General features: G+C 33.1%; 2 protein-coding genes, 1 long non-coding RNA gene and 1 other non-coding gene across 6 annotated transcripts; 2 read left to right on the top strand and 2 right to left on the bottom strand.

Moving 5' to 3' along the window:
* The first annotated feature begins 2,918 nt into the window (after window positions 1–2,918).
* LOC117127663 lies at window positions 2,919–3,665 on the top strand. Its single transcript, XR_004450680.1, has 2 exons — window positions 2,919–3,264; window positions 3,333–3,665. It is a non-coding gene; the product is annotated as an uncharacterized LOC117127663 (long non-coding RNA).
* A 2,845-nt stretch (window positions 3,666–6,510) lies between these two features.
* LOC117126487 lies at window positions 6,511–9,836 on the bottom strand. Its single transcript, XM_033274546.1, has 8 exons — window positions 9,484–9,836; window positions 9,199–9,399; window positions 8,687–9,121; window positions 8,402–8,605; window positions 7,988–8,310; window positions 7,620–7,902; window positions 7,098–7,521; window positions 6,511–6,571 (listed from the first exon to the last, which is right to left on the bottom strand). The coding sequence occupies exons 1-7, from the start codon at window positions 9,497–9,499 to the stop codon at window positions 7,253–7,255; spliced, it is 1,731 nt and encodes a 576-aa protein (XP_033130437.1). The 5' UTR covers window positions 9,500–9,836; the 3' UTR covers window positions 6,511–6,571; window positions 7,098–7,252.
* An 836-nt stretch (window positions 9,837–10,672) lies between these two features.
* LOC103835161 lies at window positions 10,673–12,379 on the top strand. The gene is made up of 2 exons (XR_004449090.1): window positions 10,673–11,581; window positions 11,670–12,379. It is a non-coding gene; the product is annotated as an uncharacterized LOC103835161 (transcript).
* An 871-nt stretch (window positions 12,380–13,250) lies between these two features.
* Window positions 13,251–20,939, bottom strand: LOC103835135 (X-linked retinitis pigmentosa GTPase regulator-interacting protein 1). 3 transcript variants are annotated; one of them, XM_033274551.1, is made up of 5 exons: window positions 18,072–18,855; window positions 17,819–17,977; window positions 14,560–17,304; window positions 14,307–14,465; window positions 13,251–13,760 (listed from the first exon to the last, which is right to left on the bottom strand). In XM_033274551.1, exons 3-5 carry the CDS (start codon window positions 14,750–14,752, stop codon window positions 13,432–13,434), a joined length of 681 nt encoding a protein of 226 aa, XP_033130442.1. In that variant the 5' UTR covers window positions 14,753–17,304; window positions 17,819–17,977; window positions 18,072–18,855; the 3' UTR covers window positions 13,251–13,431. The 3 variants fall into 3 exon arrangements, with proteins under 3 accessions (XP_033130442.1, XP_009109514.1, XP_009109506.2); XM_009111266.3 differs by lacking the exons at window positions 14,560–17,304; window positions 17,819–17,977 and having other exon boundaries at window positions 18,072–20,922; XM_009111258.3 differs by lacking the exons at window positions 13,251–13,760; window positions 14,307–14,465 and having other exon boundaries at window positions 16,750–17,304; window positions 18,072–20,939.
* Between the last annotated feature and the right edge of the window lie 2,722 nt (window positions 20,940–23,661).

Raw genomic sequence — 23,661 nt, 5'->3', positions numbered from 1 at the left:
CCGTTCACCCATTCGGTTACGATCTGTTTACTTCTTTTGGTCACGACACGTTTGCACTTTTTTGTCACAACCCATTTGCAATCTTCCGGTCACGACCATTTGCACCCTTTGGTCACGACCCGTTTGCAATTTTTTGGTCACAGTCCATTCGCAACCTTTCGGTCACAACCATTTGCAATCTTTCAAACACGACCATTTGCACCCTTTCGATCATAACCCATTTGCACGCTTTCGATCATAACTCATTTGCACGCTTTCGGTCATAACCCATTTGTACCCTTTTGTCATGGTCAAGATCCTATTCGCATCCTTTCGGCCAGGATTAATTTCACATCCTTTCAGTCAAGAACCGCACCCTTTCGTTTATGATAGTTTACAGCGTTTCGGTCACAATCCTTTTGTATATTTTCGGTCAAAATACATTCACACCCTTTAAGTCACAACACTTTCGCACCCCTTGGATCATGATACGTTTGTACCTCTTGGATCATAACATATTCATACCTCCTAGATTATGACGCGTTCATATCTCTTAAATTACAACACATTTATACCTCTTTGTTGATGACACAATATAAATAGTTATAATTTTTAATCAGTGTTAATATGAAAGGTAAATTTATATGATTTTGTTTTTGTATTTATTAGTATTGAGATGAAAATTTATGTCTTTTTTGTTTATACTTTACTCATATATACTAATACTTCATAAATATTTGCAGTTGTTTTAAATAGACTTTTTATGTTGGCCAGAAAATATCATACTCTTATATCACTAACATCATGGTTGACCTATAGCATTCTCTCGGTGATGTTTCGTTCGCACATTTTCCGTAACGATCCATTCTTACCTCTTTGGTCATGATCCATTGACAGTAACACACCTTTAGTTACGACTCGTTCGCACCCTTTCAGTCAAGACCCATTAAAACTCTTTCGGTAACAAATCGTTCACACCATTTTGGTTACGATCCTTTCACACCCTTTTTTTGTCATGACCCGTTTACACTTTTTCGGTCACAACCCATTCGCAACCTTTCGATCACGACCATTTGAACCCTTTGTTCACGACCTGTTTGCAATTTTTTATCATGAACCATTCGCAAACTTTCGGTCACAATCTTTTGCACCCTTTCGGTCATAACCCATTTGCACCCTTTTGGTCACGGTCAAGATCCGTTCCCACCCTTTCAATCAAGATTAATTTCACATCCTTTCGATCAAGATTAATTCGTACTTTTTTGTTTATGATCATTGGCAGTCTTTCCGTCACGACCGTTTTGTATATTTTCGGTCAAAATACATTCACATCCTTTCAGTCACAAAACGTTCATACTCCTTGGATCATGATATGTTTGTACCTCTTGGATCACAACACGTTCATACCTCTTAGATTATGATGCGTTCATATTTCTCAAATCACAACACATTTGTAGCTTTCGTTGATGACACCACGTAAATATTTATCATTTTTTAATCATTGTTAATATGAAAATTGTGTCCCTTAAGTTTTTTATGAAAAGTTATTTTTATTAGTATTGAAATAAAAATTTATGTCTTTTCTTTTTATTTTATTCATATTTATGAAAAGTCACATTTTCAATTTAAATGTGATTATTTTGAAATAATACTTATATGAATAGTCACAACTTTTCAATTTAAATAGTCACGTCTTTTTAAATTTAAATGTAATTATTTTGAAATGATAGTAATATGAATAGTCGCAATTTTTCAATTAAATAATTACATATTTAAAAATTAAATTCTAACTAATGCACAACTCTTGAAACAAATAAGAAAAGACACAATTTTAAGAAGAAGTAAAATTCCTATACACAACTTTTCAACATTGTTTGGTTTTTCATGTAAAACATTTAAGAGATGCAACTTTTATGTATAAACTTAAGAGATTCAAATTTTTATATTAATCAATATACTGATTTTTAGAAATAATACAATTGCAAATATTTATGAAATATTAATAAATAGATATGAGCAAAATAAAAACGAAACGACATAATTTTTCATCTCAATACTAATAAATACAACTTTTCATTAAAAAAAATTAAGAGACGCAACTTTCATATAGATGAATAGGCACATTTTTTCCAGTTTAAATGTGGTTATTTTGAAATGATATTTATATGAATAGTCACAAATTTTCAATTTAAATAGTCACATATTTTCAATTTAAAGGTAGTTATTTTGAAATGATACATATATGAATAGTCACAATTTTTCATTTAAATAATTACATCTTTTTAATTTAAATAATAACTAATACACAACTCTCGAAAGAAATAATGAAACAAATAATGAAAGGACATATCTTAAATCTTAATATATAATGAAAAAACACAACTTTTAACAAGAAATAAAATTCCTATAAAACACACAATTTTTCAACATTGTTTGGGTTTGCTATTATTAATTGTTTTTTTCTTCGCCATTTTAATTTGATTAGTAAAAATTATGTATTGAGAAGACTTGGACATTGGACTATTTATAGATTTTCAAAAATTTGTTTGAAGAGACATTTTTTGAATTAAAAATTGTGTCTTTTGTAATAATACTTATAGGAAGAGTCACAACTTTTCAATATAAATGGTCACATTCTTTCAATATAAATAGTAATTTTTTAATAAAAAGATACAATTTTTAATTGTTGAAAAAACACAACCTTTCAACATAAGTGAGAATAACAACCTTTGGAATTAATTGGGATTGCTATTATTAGTAGATATGACCGTGAGAATAGATTCTCAGCCATTGGATCTCTAGGGATAGATTCTCAGCCTTGGATTTCTCTCTTGTTTCCTTTTTTCCATTTCTTTTTTTTTCCTCTTTCTATCTAATTTATGCTCTACGTCTACAATTGCAGAATCTTTTGAGTATGAGCATGCTGATTGTTTTTTAAGTTGATCTTACTGAAAATGATCGATCAATATAGTTTTTGCTTAAATAGGTTACACTGAAAACACTAATGTGATTCACCGGCTTATAAGGGAAGGAGACTAGATTCTGAAGCTTTCTAATTTCAAGGATGATTCAAGCCATATTGGTGAGTTAGTTTTCAATTCAGTGTTGGCATAGTTGTCTGAACAAAAGATGTTTTTATAGATTATTTTGTTTCTCTGACACAACCTCGGATAGTTCAGCTTGGGGATACTTGTGCATTGTTTATTCAGGAATGCCTTCAATGCTTCAAGGTTATAAATGATACTGAGGCAGATCTTGGGATACCCATGGCAAGGGCATGATTAGGTATCAAATGTTCCTTTACTTTGAGCCTTGTCTTGGGTTTCAACCTGATTACCCACAATTGCCCACAGTCAGAAGAAGAAGATAAGTAGTGTGTCGATGCCACTAAAGGAGAAAACGAGAACTCCAATCAAGAAGCAGAGGAGGCAACGAACCAGTGAGTTCGGAGGAAGAGGAGAGGTTAAGAGAGGAACTGGAGGAGATATAAGCAAAGTATCAGGAAGAGATGAAAGAGATAGCAAGAAAAGAGAAGAAAGAATAATGGAGACAAAGAGAACCTCATCTCAGAAGGAGGTAGAACAAGCTGATTAAGTAGTTACAAACACAACAAAGACATCTTTGGTAGTTTTATTTTTCTTTCTGAGTTCATTTTTTTCTTGAACAATAATCACTTCGTTCTCCCTGAAGGTGTTGAAAGATTACTACAGTGTGGAGAGTCCCCCATTATCTTGTTGTTTTTATTGGTAGTGATTATAGATTTTTGATTTGGTTGAATGTAAAAAGCAAAAGGATGATTTTAAAAAATGTCAGACATTTTTGCTTATTTATCTCTTTAGGAGAAAACTACGATGATGATTTACACATGTATGACATCAATCATTACAAAGTAAACCAATAGTTCGAAGAGAAATTGGGTTTTTCATTTGAATGGACTCACAATTAATACTATGAAACATCATTTTCATTTGAATAGAGACAATAATATCGAGTTACCGGTTTGTTTGGAGAGTCTAGAAGTCTGTTTATGCTGATGACAAAAAAAAAGGACAATAATAATCATGAGCCATAATTTTTTACTTGGAAACCAAATCATCCTTATCCATAAAGATATATTTTAGAAACCAAAGACAATCTAACAACATAAGTCTTTTCCAGATTATATAAGTATTAGGCTATGCATGGTTTTTCGAGTAAGCTTTCGGATATGAATAGAAGCCTTTCTGATATCGATTTTCAGGTTTTGAACCTATGATTTTAATTAAATATTTAAATAGGACTCATTCAGATCTTACAAAAATCAAGTTGGGTTCTCGGAATTCCAGGTAAGTTTGATTTTTAACTGAAATAACCAAAATACTCAATTTAATTCAGGTATCTTATATCTAAATTTCCCAAACTTACCCAAAATTACATGTTGATATTATTCAGATCGATTATTTTTATCCCAAGTAACCATGGATACAATTTGATATGGATATTTTGTATCCAGAGCATTCATTTTTATCCATAAATTCCTAAAATAACTAATTTATTTGATTAATAATTTTTATTTTAGGCATTAATATTATTATAAATATAATTATAACTAATATATATATATATATATATATATATGCTTGAATATGTTCGTATATATTCATTGGTTTTCGGTGCGGATCGAATTCTATATGATTGGGGGTTTAAAGTTGGACATGTTCGGGTTAGGTCGGCCATTCAGGTTTGGTATCCTAATTTTTGGATCAGTTCTAGATCAGTTTCTTGGGTAAGAATATTATTTTCAAACCCTATATTATACTATCATATATTTTGATACCATTTCTATACAAAAACATATAGCAATGTTTGGGTAAATGTTAGAAACAGATTAAAAAAACACAAGCAATTCTACCAACCTAAAAATAACAATTTTATTTATCAAACCAATATATAATAGAATAGTTTAAAAAAAAAATTATAAAAATAAGAATATAATTAATTTAAAAATAAATTCTGTTAAAATTTGAAAATTAGAGTTGATCAAAGTCTATTATCAGGTAAAAAAAAATATATATATATATAATATAATTAATATTTATATTACTTGATTATATTTTACATAGTAGATCAAATCATAGCCGACATTCTTATGATTATATTTTTACGGGTTATTTTCACCGAATATTTAAATCAATACAATTAAAATATAATCTTTTTTTTTTTAAAAATCATAGTTCATGGCTTTACCTGAGAAACAATAAAGATATAAGGTTGTTGAACCGATTTTTGGGTTAACATATATTTGTATAAATTTAATTTTATTGTGATACAAGAAGATAATCTATTTTTTTTATCAACCAGAAGATATTATAATATTTGAATAAATTGACCTCTTGATTATATTAGTTTCGAAAATATGAAAGAATTCTTTTTATTTTAATATCATAAGGTTCTGAACCGAAGTTTTAAGCACCATAGATCCGAAACTACAATATATATTTTTTGTTTCATCTCAATGGTCACTCGAACTGGTGAACTCTAACACAATGGTCAAAGTCTTTTTCACTTAAGCTAATAACCTATGATAAAAAAAATTCTATAATATGCAATCGAATAATCATCAATACATTAAACTACATTTCGATACTTAACAATATAACTATTTACAAATATACACATCCGGTACCACAAATAAACATCTTATTAGATTAAATGTATTTCAAAACACATCATCCTCTATTTAACAAATTTTTATATCGATTTTTGATTGAATTTTGTAAGTAACTAAATCCCGTGGTTTAAAAGCGCCGGTCAAATTTAGTAATTATATTAAAATTAATTAATTTATTAATCTATGGTTCATCTATGATCTATTCAATAATCTAGTGAAAAGGTAAATTTTTCGGATCAGTGTCAAAATCGGGTTCAGAAACATTGGTTTCAAGTCAAGGAGGGGCAAGCTTTTGGAAGTTATGCAAATTGTCTCTTCTATATGTGGACTATATTGAATATAATCAAAACAATCATTAAGATAGCACGAAGGACAAGAAATCAAACTATGATTTCCAAACACCAGTTTAGTGTGGCTACAACTACTATAGTACTTTTGTGCAAGTAGTCAAAATACATCTGTTACATTTTGTTTATTTTACAAATTGTGTTTCATTCAAAATAAATCAGCTTTATATATATATATATATATATTAATAGTTCTTACAATATACACTGGGTAACACAATATTAAATCATCATATAATTTCTAGTATATGGGTTAGTAAGAAAAGTGAGTTATTCCTAGCAATTTTATTATATTTACTTGTATTTAAAATAAAGTTTATTGTGACGGGTTCAAATTTAATTCATTAAATATCTTGGGCTTATTCTCCCTTGTTGGAGGCCTCCATTAGATAAACAATTGTTTGTTCAAAAAGAAAATAACAATTAACAAAATGTTAACAATAATTTTAAGCGATTCCTAGACGTGACATGTAGTCTATGTCAACTAGTGTTACTCTTAACCTCCACAAATTAATCCACCAAAATAATGAAAGGTTTCGAACAAACGCTCAAGCAAAAACTTGCAAACCTTGTGCAAAAGGAAGACAAATATTACCTTAGTTCGAAAACGTGCTTGCCTGGCCGAGAACTCGCCGGATGAAAGGGTCATCGGAAGGTCACCGTGGCGTAGAGGTGAAATCAGTAGGTTTAGGCGGTGAAAGGAAAACTCACACCAAAGATCAAAATTTTGGGTTCTGAATCATAGATTAGGTTATAGATCTATCATATTTCTAGAAACCCACAAGAATCACTTGCAAAAGCTCTGAAATCGTGGAAAAAATAATGAAAAACGACATTGAAGTTCTATAAATCGTAGAAAAACGGTTGAAGATAAAGATAAAATTGTCATTTCGTACTCATTAAACAAAAAATATTAAAAATTGAATGTAAATGACCTTAATAGGACTCGAACCCGTTGGTAACACTTCATGTATTTAATATATATACGTATTATATAATTAAAATATTTAAAAACTAGGTCCTGCGCATACTCCGCTTAATCCCCGATTTTTTGATAATTCGCTAGGTTCGGAATCACCGCCCGACTAACGCCTAGCGTAGTTCGGAACAGGGAGTATTACAGAACGAGTTTTTTTGGCTAACCAAACAAAACACTTTAGAAAACAAGCCGAACAAACAAAAAAAATAATTTGGAGGGTAAGTAGAAGGTCGAACTTCTTCAAGTCTTGAGAGACATTCTGCATGGAAAAGCTAACGAAATCGGTATCTATCATAGCTAGGAGGCTGAATTTCTCGTTCGAGGGAGAAATCTGTCTCCAAGTCTTGAGCAAAGCCATTCCAAATCGAAAAGCTGGCCTAACACGTTCTGAGGCTGTGCTATGACAACGTTATAATTTATCGATCTCAATACGTCAAGATAACCGGTAAAGATCTTGTCTTCAGAGGTGTCTCGTAAGATAGCCATCACATTTGTTGGAGCATGATTAGCAAGTGCCCAGACGCCTAATTCACCACGCATCATCTCACGTCTAGCGTCTTTATGTGCTGAAACAATACATATACACATAAACCGCAGATAAAGAAGACATATAAGTGAAAAAGAGAGAAAGAGTGAGAGTGGTATGAGAGCCTAAGGAATTCACCTGTGGGTGTGTGATGAAACACGATTCCGGATGGATTCATATCTTCAAGGAATACACCTGAGGGTGTGTTTTCATCATAACACTCCACATCTCTTAGTTCTGAAACAAGCGGATCCAGATTACTCACTTCGCCAAAAGCATGGATGGTAACAGTGCCACGATAACCCATTTTTTCAAAGGCCGATCTAATGATCTGTGAAGCCACAACAGCAGTGCGGCCAACAGGTACTGGGCAATCCACAAGGTCCCAGAACACGACCGTGGTTGCAGCTTTGTATCGCTCCTGAGGCATATAGATCGGAGGGAGATGACAGGATGTACAACAACAAAAGCCAGCAATCATGATTACAAACAGCAAGAGCAAGTACCTGCCAAGGAGTCAAAGGTTGTACAACTGTGCTCATGATTAAATTTTGTTCGATTTGGCTGAGAAGTTTGTCTCCAGCTGAGAGGCTTGAGCAGAGCCAGTCCTTACCAAGTGGCTCTCCTGATGATGCGTTTTCAGGAGGAGGCTGTGTTAAGATAACATTGTAGGAAAATCTCAAATTCAACAAGTAGATAGTCCTTAAGAGCTCAATGTGTCCTGAGATGTCTCCCATGAGTAGCATATGATTTAATGGCTCAATCCTAGTGCGACGAGCAGCAGCAAGCAAGTGCAGTGCAATCTGCCAATGGCGCGCATCTCTCTCTCCTGAGACCATTCATACATTAGATGTAAAACTAAGATCAAACAAAAATAGTAAATTAATTAGAGAAAGAAAAAAAAACAAGAGAGAGCTCACCATCATTTAGGTAAAAGACGTAACATCCAGTAAAGCCTGGGGGGGAGGGGTGATCATCGAGAAAAGCCGTGATTGAGACACGGCCAGAATAACCCCTTTCAGAAAGAGCATCTTCAATGTTTTGCAAAACATCATCGGAATGGAGACCAGCAGGGAGTGGGTAAGCCACAGTGTCCCAGAAGACGCATGTTCTTGCTCTCTCGGCTGCGAGAGAAAATGATCCATTCCATTCAAAAATCAGCAAAAATAATAATAATAAAGACAAGCAAGAGATCTTATTCTTACCCATATGTTTACTAAGGCATAATGGCTTTGCAAATGACAACTTAGTAGCAACCTGGTGAGAAGGAAGAGCAACCTGATGAGAAGTAAGAGCAACCTGATGAGAAGGAATATGTTTCAAAGGTGGTTCAAAGGTTTTCCCTATGCCCAACTTGTTGATAAGTTGTTCTCCAGCTGCAAGACGGGAGCGGAGCCAGTCTTTGTCAAAAAGCTCCTCTCCTAATGATGAGCTTGCATTTTGAGGAGGAGGCTGTGCTAGAAGAACATTGAATTTTCTTCTGGAATTTAATAAGCGAATAGTCCGCTGAAACTCCTCGTGCTCAGATATATCTCCCACGACTAGCAACAAATTCAAGAATGTTGTACTTGATGAATAATAATTCGCCTGAGCAAGTAAGAATGTAATGATGCTCCAAAGTCTATCATCTTTGCCCTTAGCTGTTGCATATAATAAATGTAATCAATAGATACACACAGAAACAAGAAGAAAGAAAGAGGGCCAAAGATAAATTCACCTTTGTCTATCCAAAAAACAGGAAATCCCGGACACTCGTTCATGTCGCCAACGAAAGCCCTGAATTCGACGCTACCATAAACACCAGTAATAATACCCTTTTCTTCAAGAGCCGATTTAGTGATCAGAAAAACTTCAGTGAAATCATCATCGGGGATGATGGGGCAATCAAAAGTGTCCCACAACACGACTGTCGGTGCACCTGCAAAACGAAAACAATCAACGGAAGGTTTTATTGTGTTTCTTGGACAAAGGAAAACAAGTAATTCTTAGGGTGAGATCTTACGGGCGAAGGGAAACATTTTTTTTTTTTTTTTTGCTTGGTTGCTTGCTGAACACAAAAAATAAAGTTTTTTTTTATCGAAACTTAGGTTTTCACCGTGCCGAAAACGCGGCGAGTTAACCGTGAAATCGGCCGAGAGTTTACGCACGGCGGTGACGGAGCGTGGCGAGATGACCTGAACGGAGATAAAATCGGAGCTTTTCTATAGCGACTAGATCATGAAACAAACTAGGGTTGAGTTGAAACTGAGTTTTGTTGCAAATTCTGTGTGTGTTTTTAAAGGATCTTTGGTTTTGTTTGATTAAAACTCAAGAAAATTAAAAAAAAAAAATGTTGAGTTGCTGCGTATTAGGGTTACGGGAAGTCTAAGAAGGAAGATGAGTCCTCAAATAAATTTTTACGCTGCATTAAAACAATAAATAAATTATTAAAATGCCATCCTAAGATTCGAACCTATGACACAAAATTACTCAGAAACAACTTAACCACAATGACAACACAAATCCTTTGGATATCTGTTACATTCTATAAAATATATGCGTGAGAAGTAACAAAAAAGGCTGTAATTACTCTCCGAGTAATCTCCGAATAATCGCCGCTTGATTCGTTCGATTTGTTTGTTCTCGATCTAAGCTTCTTCCTGACCAACATGAATCAATCGTTTCTGGGAAGATTGATAAGCTCGATGGTGTACACCGGCCCATTGAACGTGACGACACAAAGACGATGAGGATGAGCTCGACGGTGATGAGAAAAGATGACGGAGCATATGGTTCGAGACGGCGGAGCAGCGACGAGGAGGTCCGGCGGTCGAGGGAGAGGAGGTCCGGCGGTCTCGAGGGAGAGGAGGTCTGGCGGTCTCAAGCTCGTTTCCGTTTTGACAAATTATCCTTATTTTTTTATTTTTTTTATATTCATTTCATTAAGGCTAAATAAGGCTAAATAAGCAAATTAACTTGAAAGAGGCCATAGAGATTGTCGCAGCCTTCTTCGAAAAAAACTTGTCTTTCGTCTCTTTCATTTGTAAAATTTTGGGTTGATCGAGAGACTATTGGTTAGTTGAATGGAAGTGGGTAGCTCCAATTCATCGGGTCAGCTTTCGGGGCTGGTTGTTGACACTAGACGCAAACACAGGGTCCATGCCGAACTCAATAGGCTCCAACAAGAAGCTCCTCTTTAAATTTAAAAGACCCTTGTAAGCGGTGTTGTTATATCTGTCTGATATTTTATCCTGTATTGGGATCAATCTTTTGTGCTCTTTCCAATGATTTGATCATTTGAAAGTTTGACGACACCAATTGGGAAGCAATAGCAAAAGGTGTTGATCTCAGTTGAGATTCTACGAATGGATGAAGAAGATAATAAGCATTGACTTTCTAGTAGTTTGCTATTGTGAGTTTGCTTTCAATGAGTTAGTTAGTTAGTTAGTTAGTTAGTTAGTTAGTAGTCTCAAAACCTTTATGATTTATTCCCGAAAGGCTTGATTGATATCTCAGGCTTTAACGCAAACTCTTGTACTGTTTGTTTTATGTGATATGTTGAGAAAGACATAGTTTGTTATATACCTTCTAAACTTATGTGGGTTTTATTAGCTTGGAGATAGTAGAAGAAGGGCTTTAATTAAAAATGAGCAATTTCACTTTAGGAAATGTAGTGAAGAACAGTCTCCTTGGCGAGAGTTTTGTTGATTGCTAAAATGTTACCCGTGTGAGAGAGAGAGAGTAGATTCTAACATGCTTCTGTTAATTATATGAATGTTAAAGAATGATGAGGAGTGAGATTAAACTTGTAAATATCAGAGAGTCTTCCATGTACTTTAGCTGATATCTTGGTCCTTTGTCCAACCAAGTAGCTGTTTGGACAATTGTGAAATCGAGTACTGGTATTTGACTCTCTCGTAAAATGTTTACAAGGTATATAATACTTGTTCCATGTTTATTAATATTCAGGAAGAGCTAGAGCAGCTTGAAAAGATGGACAATGGCATCAGCCTCTTGCAAAGAATAAAGAACAAACTTCTGCATCATCTTCTATCCAGTTCACTGGATGTTCTTAGGTTCTTAAACAATGTTGACAGCAAACCAGATCCTCTTCTTCCCCAGTAATTCTACTTCTGTCTTTGCCTCTTCTTTCCTTCCTTTTTTTATGGACTTTGGGATCATTTGCTATGGTTTGGTGACTACTTGCAGAACAACAGGGGCTGTGAACTCGACATGGGATCAATGGTTCGAACGTCCGAAAGAAGCAAAACGATGTGGCTGCTTCATTCTTTAATCTTCATTTCCTCCTACTCCTACGTTACCTTTTTCTCTATAATGCTTTTTACAAGAGTATGTGGTTACGTTTTTCATTCCCCGACAGTTAAATTGTTATAATTGGTAACAAAAACAAAAGCATTTGTGCAGATAAAATGTATTTGATATTTATTAATGTGTGTTTTGAATATACAAATAACCACAGAACAAAGTCTGAAACAAAGCAAAGATTGTTCAGCTTTTCAGATTTGATATTGTAGAAACAGTGTCATACTCGATAAAAAGCAACTAAACAGGTGAGGCAGACAAAGAAGACACTCTCTCTGACACGGTTCTGAGTTTCAACTTGCTTGAATATGCCAATCATGGTTCTTGATGCAAAAACAGCAATTCAAGAACATTATAGTATACAATTTTTAGTATATTAATTTTGACAAGCAAAACTACCAAACCAAATGCCTCAAAATGTTTGATGGACTGCTTAGAAAAAAAAAACAATAGCACCTCCTCCTCCTCTTCCTCTTCAACTTCAACATTCTTTTCAAGGGAATTAGGTATATCAGGGTAGTAAACACTTTTCAAGGTTTCAATGGCCTGTTAACAAAAGAAACAACACTATCATGAGAATCTAAGAGCTTAAAAGAGGCATACAAACAAAACCCGAGAATAACAAAGTGTGACCTTATCCAACACCGCTGCTATTTTAGTCTTTTCCTCTCTTCTCAACTCTCTCTTCATATCCCTCATAGGCATAGACGACATTACCTTCTCCCTATGATTCCAAAAACAAAAGCACCAAGTAAACAAATCAGAACACGAAGAAAAACTAAGACATGTTGTAAATCAAATAGCATATCAAACAAACCAAGAACAACAAAATAAATCGACCTTGTTTTGAGAGAAAGTATTCTCATACGAATAAGCATCTGAGTCATTTTGGTTAGTCTTTGTTTAACCATGTACTTCAACAACATGGGCCAGTACACCTGAAAGGGAAGTTGATCGTGATAGATCAGAATAACTGAAAGAGAAGCTAGAAGAGAGAGGGATTAATATCAGGTCTCTACAAGTGTTTATCAATGAGTTTAGGTGCCTTCTCATAGTTTCTAGGTAGCTTAATTCTCTCCCGCAAGTGTTTTGGCATGTGAGCTCTCTCTAGAGTCTTCATATACAATAAAACACTCCTATTTGACAACAACAACAACACAGAGAATGCTGTGTAAGAAATTTGATTCAAAAGAAGCATGTTCACTTAGAGCACTACCGACATGTTCCAAGTAGTTCACTGTTATAATGGTTGTTCTTAACCTATAGTTTTCAATAACATCTACAGAAGCAAAATTGGTAACAAAGGGGGTTTAGTTATTGTTGAGCATGACAGATACTCTTCGAGTCTTTTCTTAAAGTGAGTGTGCCATACGTTCTTGATCTCATTATCCGTTCTTCCTAGCAATTTTTGCTGACCATCTAGAGACGTTACCAAAAGAAATTAAACGTTAATATAAAATTTTCAAAGACCCGATCAATAATGTATATTAAGATTTTATATTATAATGGACCAAGACATGTTTCTTGTGATGATTATAATGGACGAAGACAGGTTTTTCAAGCAAGTTGGCAGTTTCATCATTTCATCACATATAAAAAAACAAGGCTGAGTAAACTGAGATATTACACTCAAACAAGACTAAATAAACTAATCCTCATTCTTCTCCTCCTCCTCTTCCTCCTCTTCCTCCTCTTCCTCCTCCTCCTCCTCCTCCTCAGGGTTACCTCCACTTGATAGACTTTCCCAAAGCCATTTGATATGAACAGAAGGAAGAGAGGGGCATGTTGCGTTTTGAGGATACGCAAAATGGATGTTGTAACGTAGCATATTAACTTGGAGAAGAGCATTTTCGAACTCCTTCTGACGTCTTGACATGTTGCTTCCCAAGACTAGTATAATATTTGCTGGTGCAGGATTATCAATTGCCCATATCATAAAGTCCACTAAAATCCTCCCAAGCATCCCATCTTTATCTCCTGCGAGATAAAGAAAAAAAAGAAAAGAAAAAGAGATCAAGATTACAATTAGACTTTGATTGGGGATTAGACTTTCGAGACTTTGAAAGCTTTACAATAATAATATAAAGTTTCTAAAGCCAATAAATTTACCAATCAGATTTTTGCTTTCCTAAAATTACTCAAAGCTCCTAAAATAACTCAAAGTCCAACTTCTCAAGTTCCTTTGCTGTTTCTAAAAGCTTGAATTCATGGCTTTTTACTCTCAGCCACAAAAACAACAGCCAAATATTTTCCAAAGCCATTATTTTAAAAGTCTTAACAGTAAGTAACAGCCCTAAACAATCAAAGCCTTAAATTTACTAAAACCAGTAGTAACTAACAACGCAATGGCTTGAAAGCATCGATCAAGTCAACATATATGTTGACGAGGTTCTGTACGTACTAAGGAGAGTTGAAATATTCACAGCCACAAAAGCAACATCCAAATATTTTCTAAAGCCATTATTTTAAAAGTCTTAACAGTAACAGCCCTAAACAATCAAAACCGAGAGTTGAAATATTCACCTGATGAGTGATGGAGCATAAGTAGAGGTGTTGATTCATCATCTGGAGAATAAATGGATGCGGTACCATGGTAATCAAAATTACCGGGTGTATCTTTGACAACCAGTGCTGGCTTAGTAGCACTGATGGATGCTTTGCCAAAGTCTAGAGTTTCGTCTCCTAAATAAAGTGGATCTAGATCAGTGATAAAAAGAAGAAGAAAGCGCTTTGCACATACCTAGTATAATAAAACAAAGAAAAAAAAGAGAATCACCTGATGGGTTGTTTATGTCTTCCAAGATTTTTTGAGAATCACCATAAGCATGGATAAACACCTTACCACTATAATTCAACTTTGACAGAGCCAATTTCATGTTCTGTGACACCTTCAAAACACTGAGACCTTCTGGTATTGGACAATCATCCACATACCAGAAAATGCCTGTGTTTGTGTTTGCTGTTTCCATAGAGAGATCGTATGTTGCGGCGTCCAAAGAAAAAAGAAGAAAGAAGAAAAAGAAAAGAAGAAAGAGGAAAGAGGTGGGAGGAAAGAAGAATATCTTTTAAGTTTAGGGTTGCATATCCTCTCACTGTATTTGTATATGTATATGGGCCTAAACCTAAAACTTTTATTTAGACCAAACGCCCTTTTGATATTATTGTCAACTACTAAAATCTTCTATAATAATATAATAGCAGTAGAGTTTCTCTCCCTCTAAGAGTGTCCACGCCGGAATCCACCCTTACCACCAGCAGTGACCGCCTACAGGAGCTCCGCCTCCTCCGTCGGCAGTATCATCAGCTCCTCCACCACATCCCCCTCCTGTACATCATCATCACCCTCCTCCCCCTGGTTTAGCTGATCGTCCTCCTTATGACGAGGTCACAACTCTCTCTTTCTATCTTTGTTTTGGTAGTTTTTGTGATATGTTGTTAAGACAAGCTTTCTTGATCTTGTTTCAAGTTGAGATTTTTCTTCAATTCGCGTGCTGTTATTTATTTCAATGTTGATCGAGAGACTATTGGTTAGTTGAATGGAAGTGGGTAGCTCCAATTCATCGGGTCAGCTTTCGGGTCACAAACAAAATCATTTGTGCAGATAAAATGTATTTGATATTTATTAATGTGTGTTTTGAATATACAAATAACCACAGTACAAAGTCTGAAACAAAGCAAAGATTGTTCAGCTTTTCAGATTTGATATTGTAGAAACAGTGTCATACTCAATAAAAAGCAACTAAACAGGTGAGGCAGACAAAGAAGACACTCTCTCTGACACGGTTCTGAGTTTCAACTTGCTTGAATATGCCAGTTCTTGATGCAAAAACAGCAATTCAAGAACATTATAGTATACAATTTTTAGTATATTAATTTTGACAAGCACAACTACCAAACCAAATGCCTCAAAATGTTTGATGGACTGCTTAGAAAAAAAAAAAACAATAGCACCTCCTCCTCCTCCTCCTCTTCCTCTTCAACTTCAACATTCTTTTCAAGGGAATTAGGTATATCAGGGTAGTAAACACTTTTCAAGGTTTCAATGGCCTGTTAACAAAAGAAACAACACTATCATGAGAATCTAAGAGCTTAAAAGAGGCATACAAACAAAACCCGAGAATAACAAAGTGTGACCTTATCCAACACTGCTGCTATTTTAGTCTTTTCCTCTCTTCTCAACTCTCTCTTCATATCCCTCATAGGCATAGACGACATTACCTTCTCCCTGTGATTCCAAAAACAAAAGCACCAAGTAAACAAATCAGAACACGAAGAAAAACTAAGACATGTTGTAAATCAAATAGCATACCAAACAAACCAAGAACAACAAAATAAAATGACCTTGTTTTGAGAGAAAGTATTCTCATACGAATAAGCATCTGAGTCATTTTGGTTAGTCTTTGTTTAACCATGTACTTCAACAACATGGGCCAGTACACCTGAAAGGGAAGTTGATCGTGATAGATCAGAATAACTGAAAGAGAAGCTAGAAGAGGGAGGGATTAATCTCAGGTCTCTACAAGTGTTTATCAATGAGTTCAGGTGCCTTCTCATAGTTTCTAGGTAGCTTAATTCTCTCCCGCAAGTGTTTTGGCATGTGAGCTCTCTCTAGAGTCTTCATATACAATAAAACACTCCTATTTGACAACAACAACAACACAGAGAATGCTGTGTAAGAAATTTGATTCAAAAGAAGCATGTTCACTTAGAGCACTACCGACATGTTCCAAGTAGTTCACTGTTATAATGGTTGTTCTTCACCTATAGTTTTCAATAACATCTACAGAACCAAAATTGGTAACAAAGGGGTTTTAGTTATTGTTGAGCATGACAGATATACTCTTCGAGTCTTTTCTTAAAGTGAGTGTGCCATACGTTCTTGATCTCATTATCCGTTCTTCCTTGCAATTTTTGCTGACCATCTAGAGACGTTACCAAAAGAAAACGTTAATATAAAATTTTCAAAGACCCGATCAATAATGAATATTAAGATTTTATATTATAATGGACCAAGACATGTTTCTTGTGATGATTATAATGGACGAAGACAGGTTTTTCAAGCAAGTTGGCAGTTTCATCATTTCATCACATATAAAAAGACAAGGCTGAGTAAACTGAGATATTACACTCAAACAAGACTAAATAAACTAATCCTCATTCTTCTTCTCCTCCTCTTCCTCCTCTTCCTCCTCCTCCTCCTCCTCCTCCTCCTCCTCCTCCTCCTCCTCCTCCTCCTCCTCCTCCTCCTCCTCCTCCTCCTCAGGGTTACCTCCACTTGATAGACTTTCCCAAAGCCATTTGATATGAACAGAAGGAAGAGAGGGGCATGTTGCGTTTTGAGGATACGCAAAATGGATGTTGTAACGTAGCATATTGACTTCGATAAGAGCATTTTCGAACTCCTCCTGACGTCTTGACATGTTGCTTCCCAAGACTAGTATAATATTTGCTGGTGCAGGATTATCAACTGCCCATATCATAAAGTCCACTAAAATCCTCCCAAGCATCCCATCTTTATCTCCTGCGAGATAAAGAAAAAAAAAAAGAAAAGAAGGAGATCAAGATTACAATTAGACTTTGATTGGGGATTAGACTTTCGAGACTTTGAAAGCTTTACAATAATAATATAAAGTTTCTAAAGCCAATAAATTTACCAATCAGATTTTTGATTTCCTAAAATTACTCAAAGCTCCTAAAATAACTCAAAGTCCAACTTTTCAAGTTCCTTTGCTGTTTCTAAAAGCTTGAATTCATGGTTTTTTTTACTCACAGCCACAAAAACAAGAGCCAAATATTTTCCAAAGCCATTATTTTAAAAGTCTTAACAGTAAGTAACAGCCCTAAACAATCAAAGCCTTAAATTTACTAAAGCCAGTAGTAACTAACAACGCAATGGCTTGAAAGCATCGATCAAGTCAACATATATGTTGACGAGGTTCTGTACGTACAAAGGAGAGTTGAAATATTCACAACCACAAAAGCAACATCCAAATATTTTTTAAAGCCATTGTTTTAAAAGTCTTAACAGTATTCACCTGATGAGTGATGGAGCATAAGTAGAGGTGTTGATTCATCATCTGGAGAATAAATGGATGCGGTACCAAGGTAATCAAAATTACTGGGTGTATCTTTGACAACGAGTGCTGGCTTAGTAGCACTGATGGATGCTTTGCCAAAGTCTAGAGTTTGGTCTCCTAAATAAAGTGGATCTAGAAGATCAGTGATAAAAAAGAAGAAGAAAGCGCTTTGCACCTAGTATAATAAAAGAAAGAAAAAGAAGAGAATCACCTGATGGGTGGTTTAGGTCTTCCAAGATTTTTTGAGAATCGCCATAAGCATGGATAAACACCTTACCACTATAATTCAACTTTGACAGAGCCAATCTCATGTTCTGTGACACCTTCAAAGCACTGAGACCTTCTGGTATTGGACAATCATCCAAATACCAAAAAATGCCTGTGTTTGCTGTTTCCATAGAGAGAGATCGAATGTTGAGAGAAGAAAGAAGAAAGAAGAAAGAAGAAAGAAGAAAGAATACCTTTAAAACCTAGGGTTGCATATTTTCTCACAATATCTGTATATGTATATGGGCCTAAGCCTGAAACTTTTATTTAGACCAAATGCCCTTTTATACTATTGTCAACTACTAAAATCTTCTATAATAATATAATAGCAGTAGAGTTTCTCTCCCTCTAAGAGTGTCCACGCCGGAATCCACCCTTACCACCAGCAGTGGCCGCCTACAGGAGCTCCGCCTCCTCCGTCGGCAGTATCATCAGCTCCTCCACCACATCCCCCTCCTGTACATCATCATCACCCTCCTCCCCCTGGTTTAGCTGATCGTCCTCCTTATGACGAGGTCACAACTCTCTCTATCAGTATTGTTTTTTTGTGATATGTTGTTAAAGACAATATTTCTTGATGTTGTTAAGACCAGCTTTCTTGATCTTGTTTCAAGTTGAGATTTTTCATCAATTCGCGTACTGTTATTTATTTCAATGTCTGAATATGATGGACATGGTTTATTTATTACTTGTTTTTTCGATTGATTTGATTTGGGATATATATATATATTCTTACACGAGTTTGAATATGTTGAGGTCATTACTTATGTGTCATCGTGAGAATCATTCTCACAACTTTTATTAAATAACCCTTCCTTGCTTAGACTAATTACATGTAATGTCATTATTTATTATTTGGATCTTTTCATGCAATATACAATATGATACTTTATTGCATTACTAAAAATCGATTGATAGTTGTAAATACTATATGAATCGTGATTACATTACTAAAATTATGGTGTACGCTGACGGTTATTAACAATACCCTTGATAACTATGAAATGTTGTCTTTCCCAAATGTGGTGTGGCATAATATTATTGTATTTTCGATGTGTATACTGCATTATTTTACAAATTCATAGTATAATATTAGTGGATTCTTCGATATATATGTTGTATTATTTTATAGAAGTTATCACACATTAAGTGTATTTGTCTTAGCTTATATCATGGCTATATAACAAATTTCGATGGCTAAGACAAAAATCTATATTTTTATAATATATTGTTAATAATCATGTTCTTTAGTGATTGTAAAATACATTCAAAAATGAAATCCATATTAAATTGCTTGCAATCCCTTAAATTTTGCAGCAATACTTTTTGATTACAAAATTAACATAAATTCTGACAGACATTAATTTGGAAATTTATATAATTCTTTCCGGTTAAGTTTAAAGTCAAATATCGTTTTCTTTACGATTCATAAATGATATATGAAATTTTTTAGGGACACGATTCATAATTATGTTCTTCTATAAACATTTGTACGTGACATTAATTTTGTTTAATTTGTTTTGTATTTTATGGGATACGTGACATTTATTTTGGGATTGAGCAATAGAAACTCGATTATATTGTAAAATTAAAATATCGTATATAAAAAATTTAAACGCAATCTCGAGTGATTGTAAAATACATTCAAAAAGGAATTACATATTAAATTTCTTTCAATCTTTTAACTTTTGCAACAAGATTTTTTTATTACGAAATTAACATAAATGGTGATAGACATTAAATATGGAAATTTATATAATTCTTTCCGGTTAAGGTTAAAGTCAAATATCATTTTTAATATGGATTTTTTTTTATTTTGGCTCCTTGCATATAATACTTTCTATAATTGTATGGAAATGTACGAACAATTAGGGATTTGCAACATTCCTTTGTTGCAATGGGATATTCATTTTTTTCAAATCTCCTGGGTCAAAATTTTATTAGTTGTGTATAGATATCATACTATCCTAATATCTATGGTATTACAACCTAACCATTTTAAAACTAGCAAAGAAAATGAGTGGCATGAATTTCATCTCTAACTTGAAGCCAAAGAAGTCTTTGTGGAAGATTAGGGTGAAAGTCTTAAAACTTTGGAAGCAGTATTCGGCTGCTGGTGGAGAGACCAGTAAAATGGTTTTCTTATGCTGTATATTCTTTAAATCTTAAAAAAAAAAATCAAATGTTGCTTCTGCTAATCTATATGGGGGTTTTCAATTTGGATGTCGGTTTGTTTTCTTTGGTTTTTTTCGGTTTTTCGGTATTTCAGTTTATAAAAAATAGCTACCATATTAAGACCATTTTTACTTTGGCTTGGTTCGATTTATATCCAGCCAGTGTTTGATTTATTTGGTTTTATACCAAAATACCATAAATTTAATATTTTATAACATTTTGTTTCAAAAAAAATATTTATCTTTTATAATTTCTAAATTTTACTTTATATAATTAGATATTGGCTTTAATAAAAAACGAAGATAATTACGTTTTTAAATAGACTATTTTTCTTTTAGAATTCAAAATAATTAGTAAACATATTAAGTTGATAACAATAATATTTTCTATAGAATAGAAAATTTAGCAATCCATAATATTACTATCTAAATATTAATGTACATATATGTCAGCGTAAAAAATAAAATTATGTTTTTTTTAATTTGATAAAGATGAAATATACCTTTTGACTTAAAACAAAACTAGATTTTGACCCGCACGTCCGTGCGGATGTATTTTTAAAAAAAATATGATGCTATTTGATTTTTATGTCACTATTTAGGATTGGGCAAAAAACTCGAATTCGAAGAATCAAACCATCCCAATCTGAATAAGTAGTACTAAATCCGAACCGTAATTGATTAAATATTCGAGTTATTCAAAATTTTGGTATTTGAAGAGCTGAAACCTAATCCGATCCGAACCGAAGTATTTTGGGTATCCAAAATAGATTTATATACTTATATATATTAACTATTTTTAGATTTAATATATATATATATATAAACATCCAGAATATATATGATACTTTTAAGTTTGCATAAATGCTTAAAAATATATACAAATAATCAAACGTAAATATCTTAAATAGTTTAAAAAAATACTCAAAGCTCCAAAAATAAATAAATAATTATTAATTCTCTATCTAATTTAAATTGGTTATCCAAATCCGAACCAAACCCTCAAAGATCTTAACTGAATACGAAATCCCAAAAAGACCCGAAAACGAACCCGAACGCCCACCCCTAATCACTATTATATATATATTCTATATGTGTCATCATAGGTTAAAAAATATGTGTTATCATATAATTAATCGTATTTTATACGTACCATCAAATAAGTTTTCTTATAATTAATAATATTTTATACGTACAATCATATAAATAATCACATATATAATATTTTAAAATTTAGTGTGAAATATAAAACCATAATTTAAGTTGGTGTTTGAAATTGGGCTTTGTATTGTATTTTTCTTATATATATTGAAAACATTTTTATAATAGTTATTGGAAAATATGTTAGTAAAAATCAAATTTTGAATATATGTATATTTTTGAATGATTTTTTGATATAAATCAATTTTAAATTATTATTTTGATTTGAATATATATATATATATATATCAAGTAACATAGACCCATTACTTTTTAATATAATGTAATGGACTTCCAATTTTTTTAAGTAGCATAAGCCCTTTATTATTTTTTAACTTACTGGTATCCATGTTTCCAAACAGTATTATTTTTTTAACTACTATCAATATTGCCAAACAATCTCAATGTGTACTTCAACTTTAATAATATAGATATTAAATTAGTAAAATAAAAATTTTAAGTATGAAGATCATATCAATAAATAAATTATGTATATGTTACTAATTATATTATAGAATTTACATATAATTATACAACATATTTTCATTTTATTCGCTTTGATCAGTATAATCAATTTATATGCCAAACCATATCCATATAGCGCATTTTTAAAAAATAACATTCATTCGGTATATTCGGTATTACCAAATTCAAAACATTTTTCTATTTCGGTTCGGTTTTACCAGATTAAACTCCTAAATCTAAACCATGTATAATATCTCACTATTGCTTTTACCGATTCAATATCTATTGATTAAAATTTATAATTTTTTTTAGTCTATTCACCCCGCGCAAGGCGCGAATCATCACCTAGTTAGATATTATTTAGGTTATACCATTAAACAAAATGTTATATTCAAAATACGTAATTAAACGAGTAAAGTAAGAGACAATGGGCTAAAACATAACTTGCTGTGAAACCAACAATTTAAAAATGACAGTTTCAAAAAAAAAAAAAAATTTAAAAATGACATTTATATTATGTTGGATTAACATCCAGATTAACATATAACAACTATGTTACTTGTTAAGCAAATTAATAGATGATATATAAATATATATGTGATTTATTATCTATCAAAAATTATTGGCTATATGTTAGATGTGAGTGACCGATCAATGATTATCTTATGTATTAAGAGTTATCGTTATTTGATAAATGATTTATTAGATGTTACAAATTAAGTTACTATTAACTGCTCTAAGTTATAGTGTTGTATTTTGGTTTTGCAGCTACGACGAACTTACGATTGCAACAAAAAGCATATGTTATTAGTTGTCATTAGATTACTCCGGCATCTCGTGAACCAGCGAGTCGTTAGAGAGAATATTGCAGTGGAGCTCTTCCACATGTTATTGGATGATCTTGACTTCCACCAAAATGAGAGAAAGTAAGAACAGATGAAAGAAATTTATTTAGAGAGAAAATGCTAAGGATTTGTCTAACATCACATATTAGTTTCAGCTAACATAGTGTGTTACTATTAAATCATAGTTGTTATTCATTATCTAAGATGTCCAACATGCGTTAAATATAAACTTAACTGTTATAATATCTTAAACTAGGTGATAACCCGCGCAAAACGCGGGTTGAAATTATTAATAGTTATTTATAAGATAAGAAGACATTAGGTGTGTTTAAAGTTGATATCGATTTGGTTCTAGATTGGATTTTTGGACTTTTCATTGGCCACAATTTATGTGTAGAGGTTTAGGATATATAAGTCATTAATATAGGATATCTATTCAGTTTGAACTTATTTTTCAGACAAAAAAAGGATTGGAACCATCACAAAAGTGCAGGAGGTTAACGATGAAGAATGTTGTAGAAGAAGTCTTATAACTAAAATGCTCGATTTTATTAAGATGTATAAGTATAAAACTTATAATAAATAGATGGCTAGCAAAATTCTGAAAGGTAAAACAACATTATTAAGTAAAATGAAAACATAGTATTAAGCAAACGAAAAATTCTTCAAACTTGATCAACTCTGAATTTATTATGTTGCGATAGGAATCATGTAACAGCATACAAATACAATAATATATAAATTAGCTTAAATTCTAATTAGTTAGCTGACCAATAATTAAATATACAAATTCTAATTAGTTTTGGGGTAGCACTACCGCTTCCGTTCTCACTCATCTTATCTTTCGTAG

The sequence above is a fragment of the Brassica rapa genome, chromosome A01, assembly GCF_000309985.2.
Source record: "Brassica rapa cultivar Chiifu-401-42 chromosome A01, CAAS_Brap_v3.01, whole genome shotgun sequence".
Lineage (NCBI taxonomy): Eukaryota > Viridiplantae > Streptophyta > Magnoliopsida > Brassicales > Brassicaceae > Brassica > Brassica rapa.
Note: the sequence above shows the minus strand (reverse complement) of the source record. Positions and strands in the feature narration are given on the sequence as shown.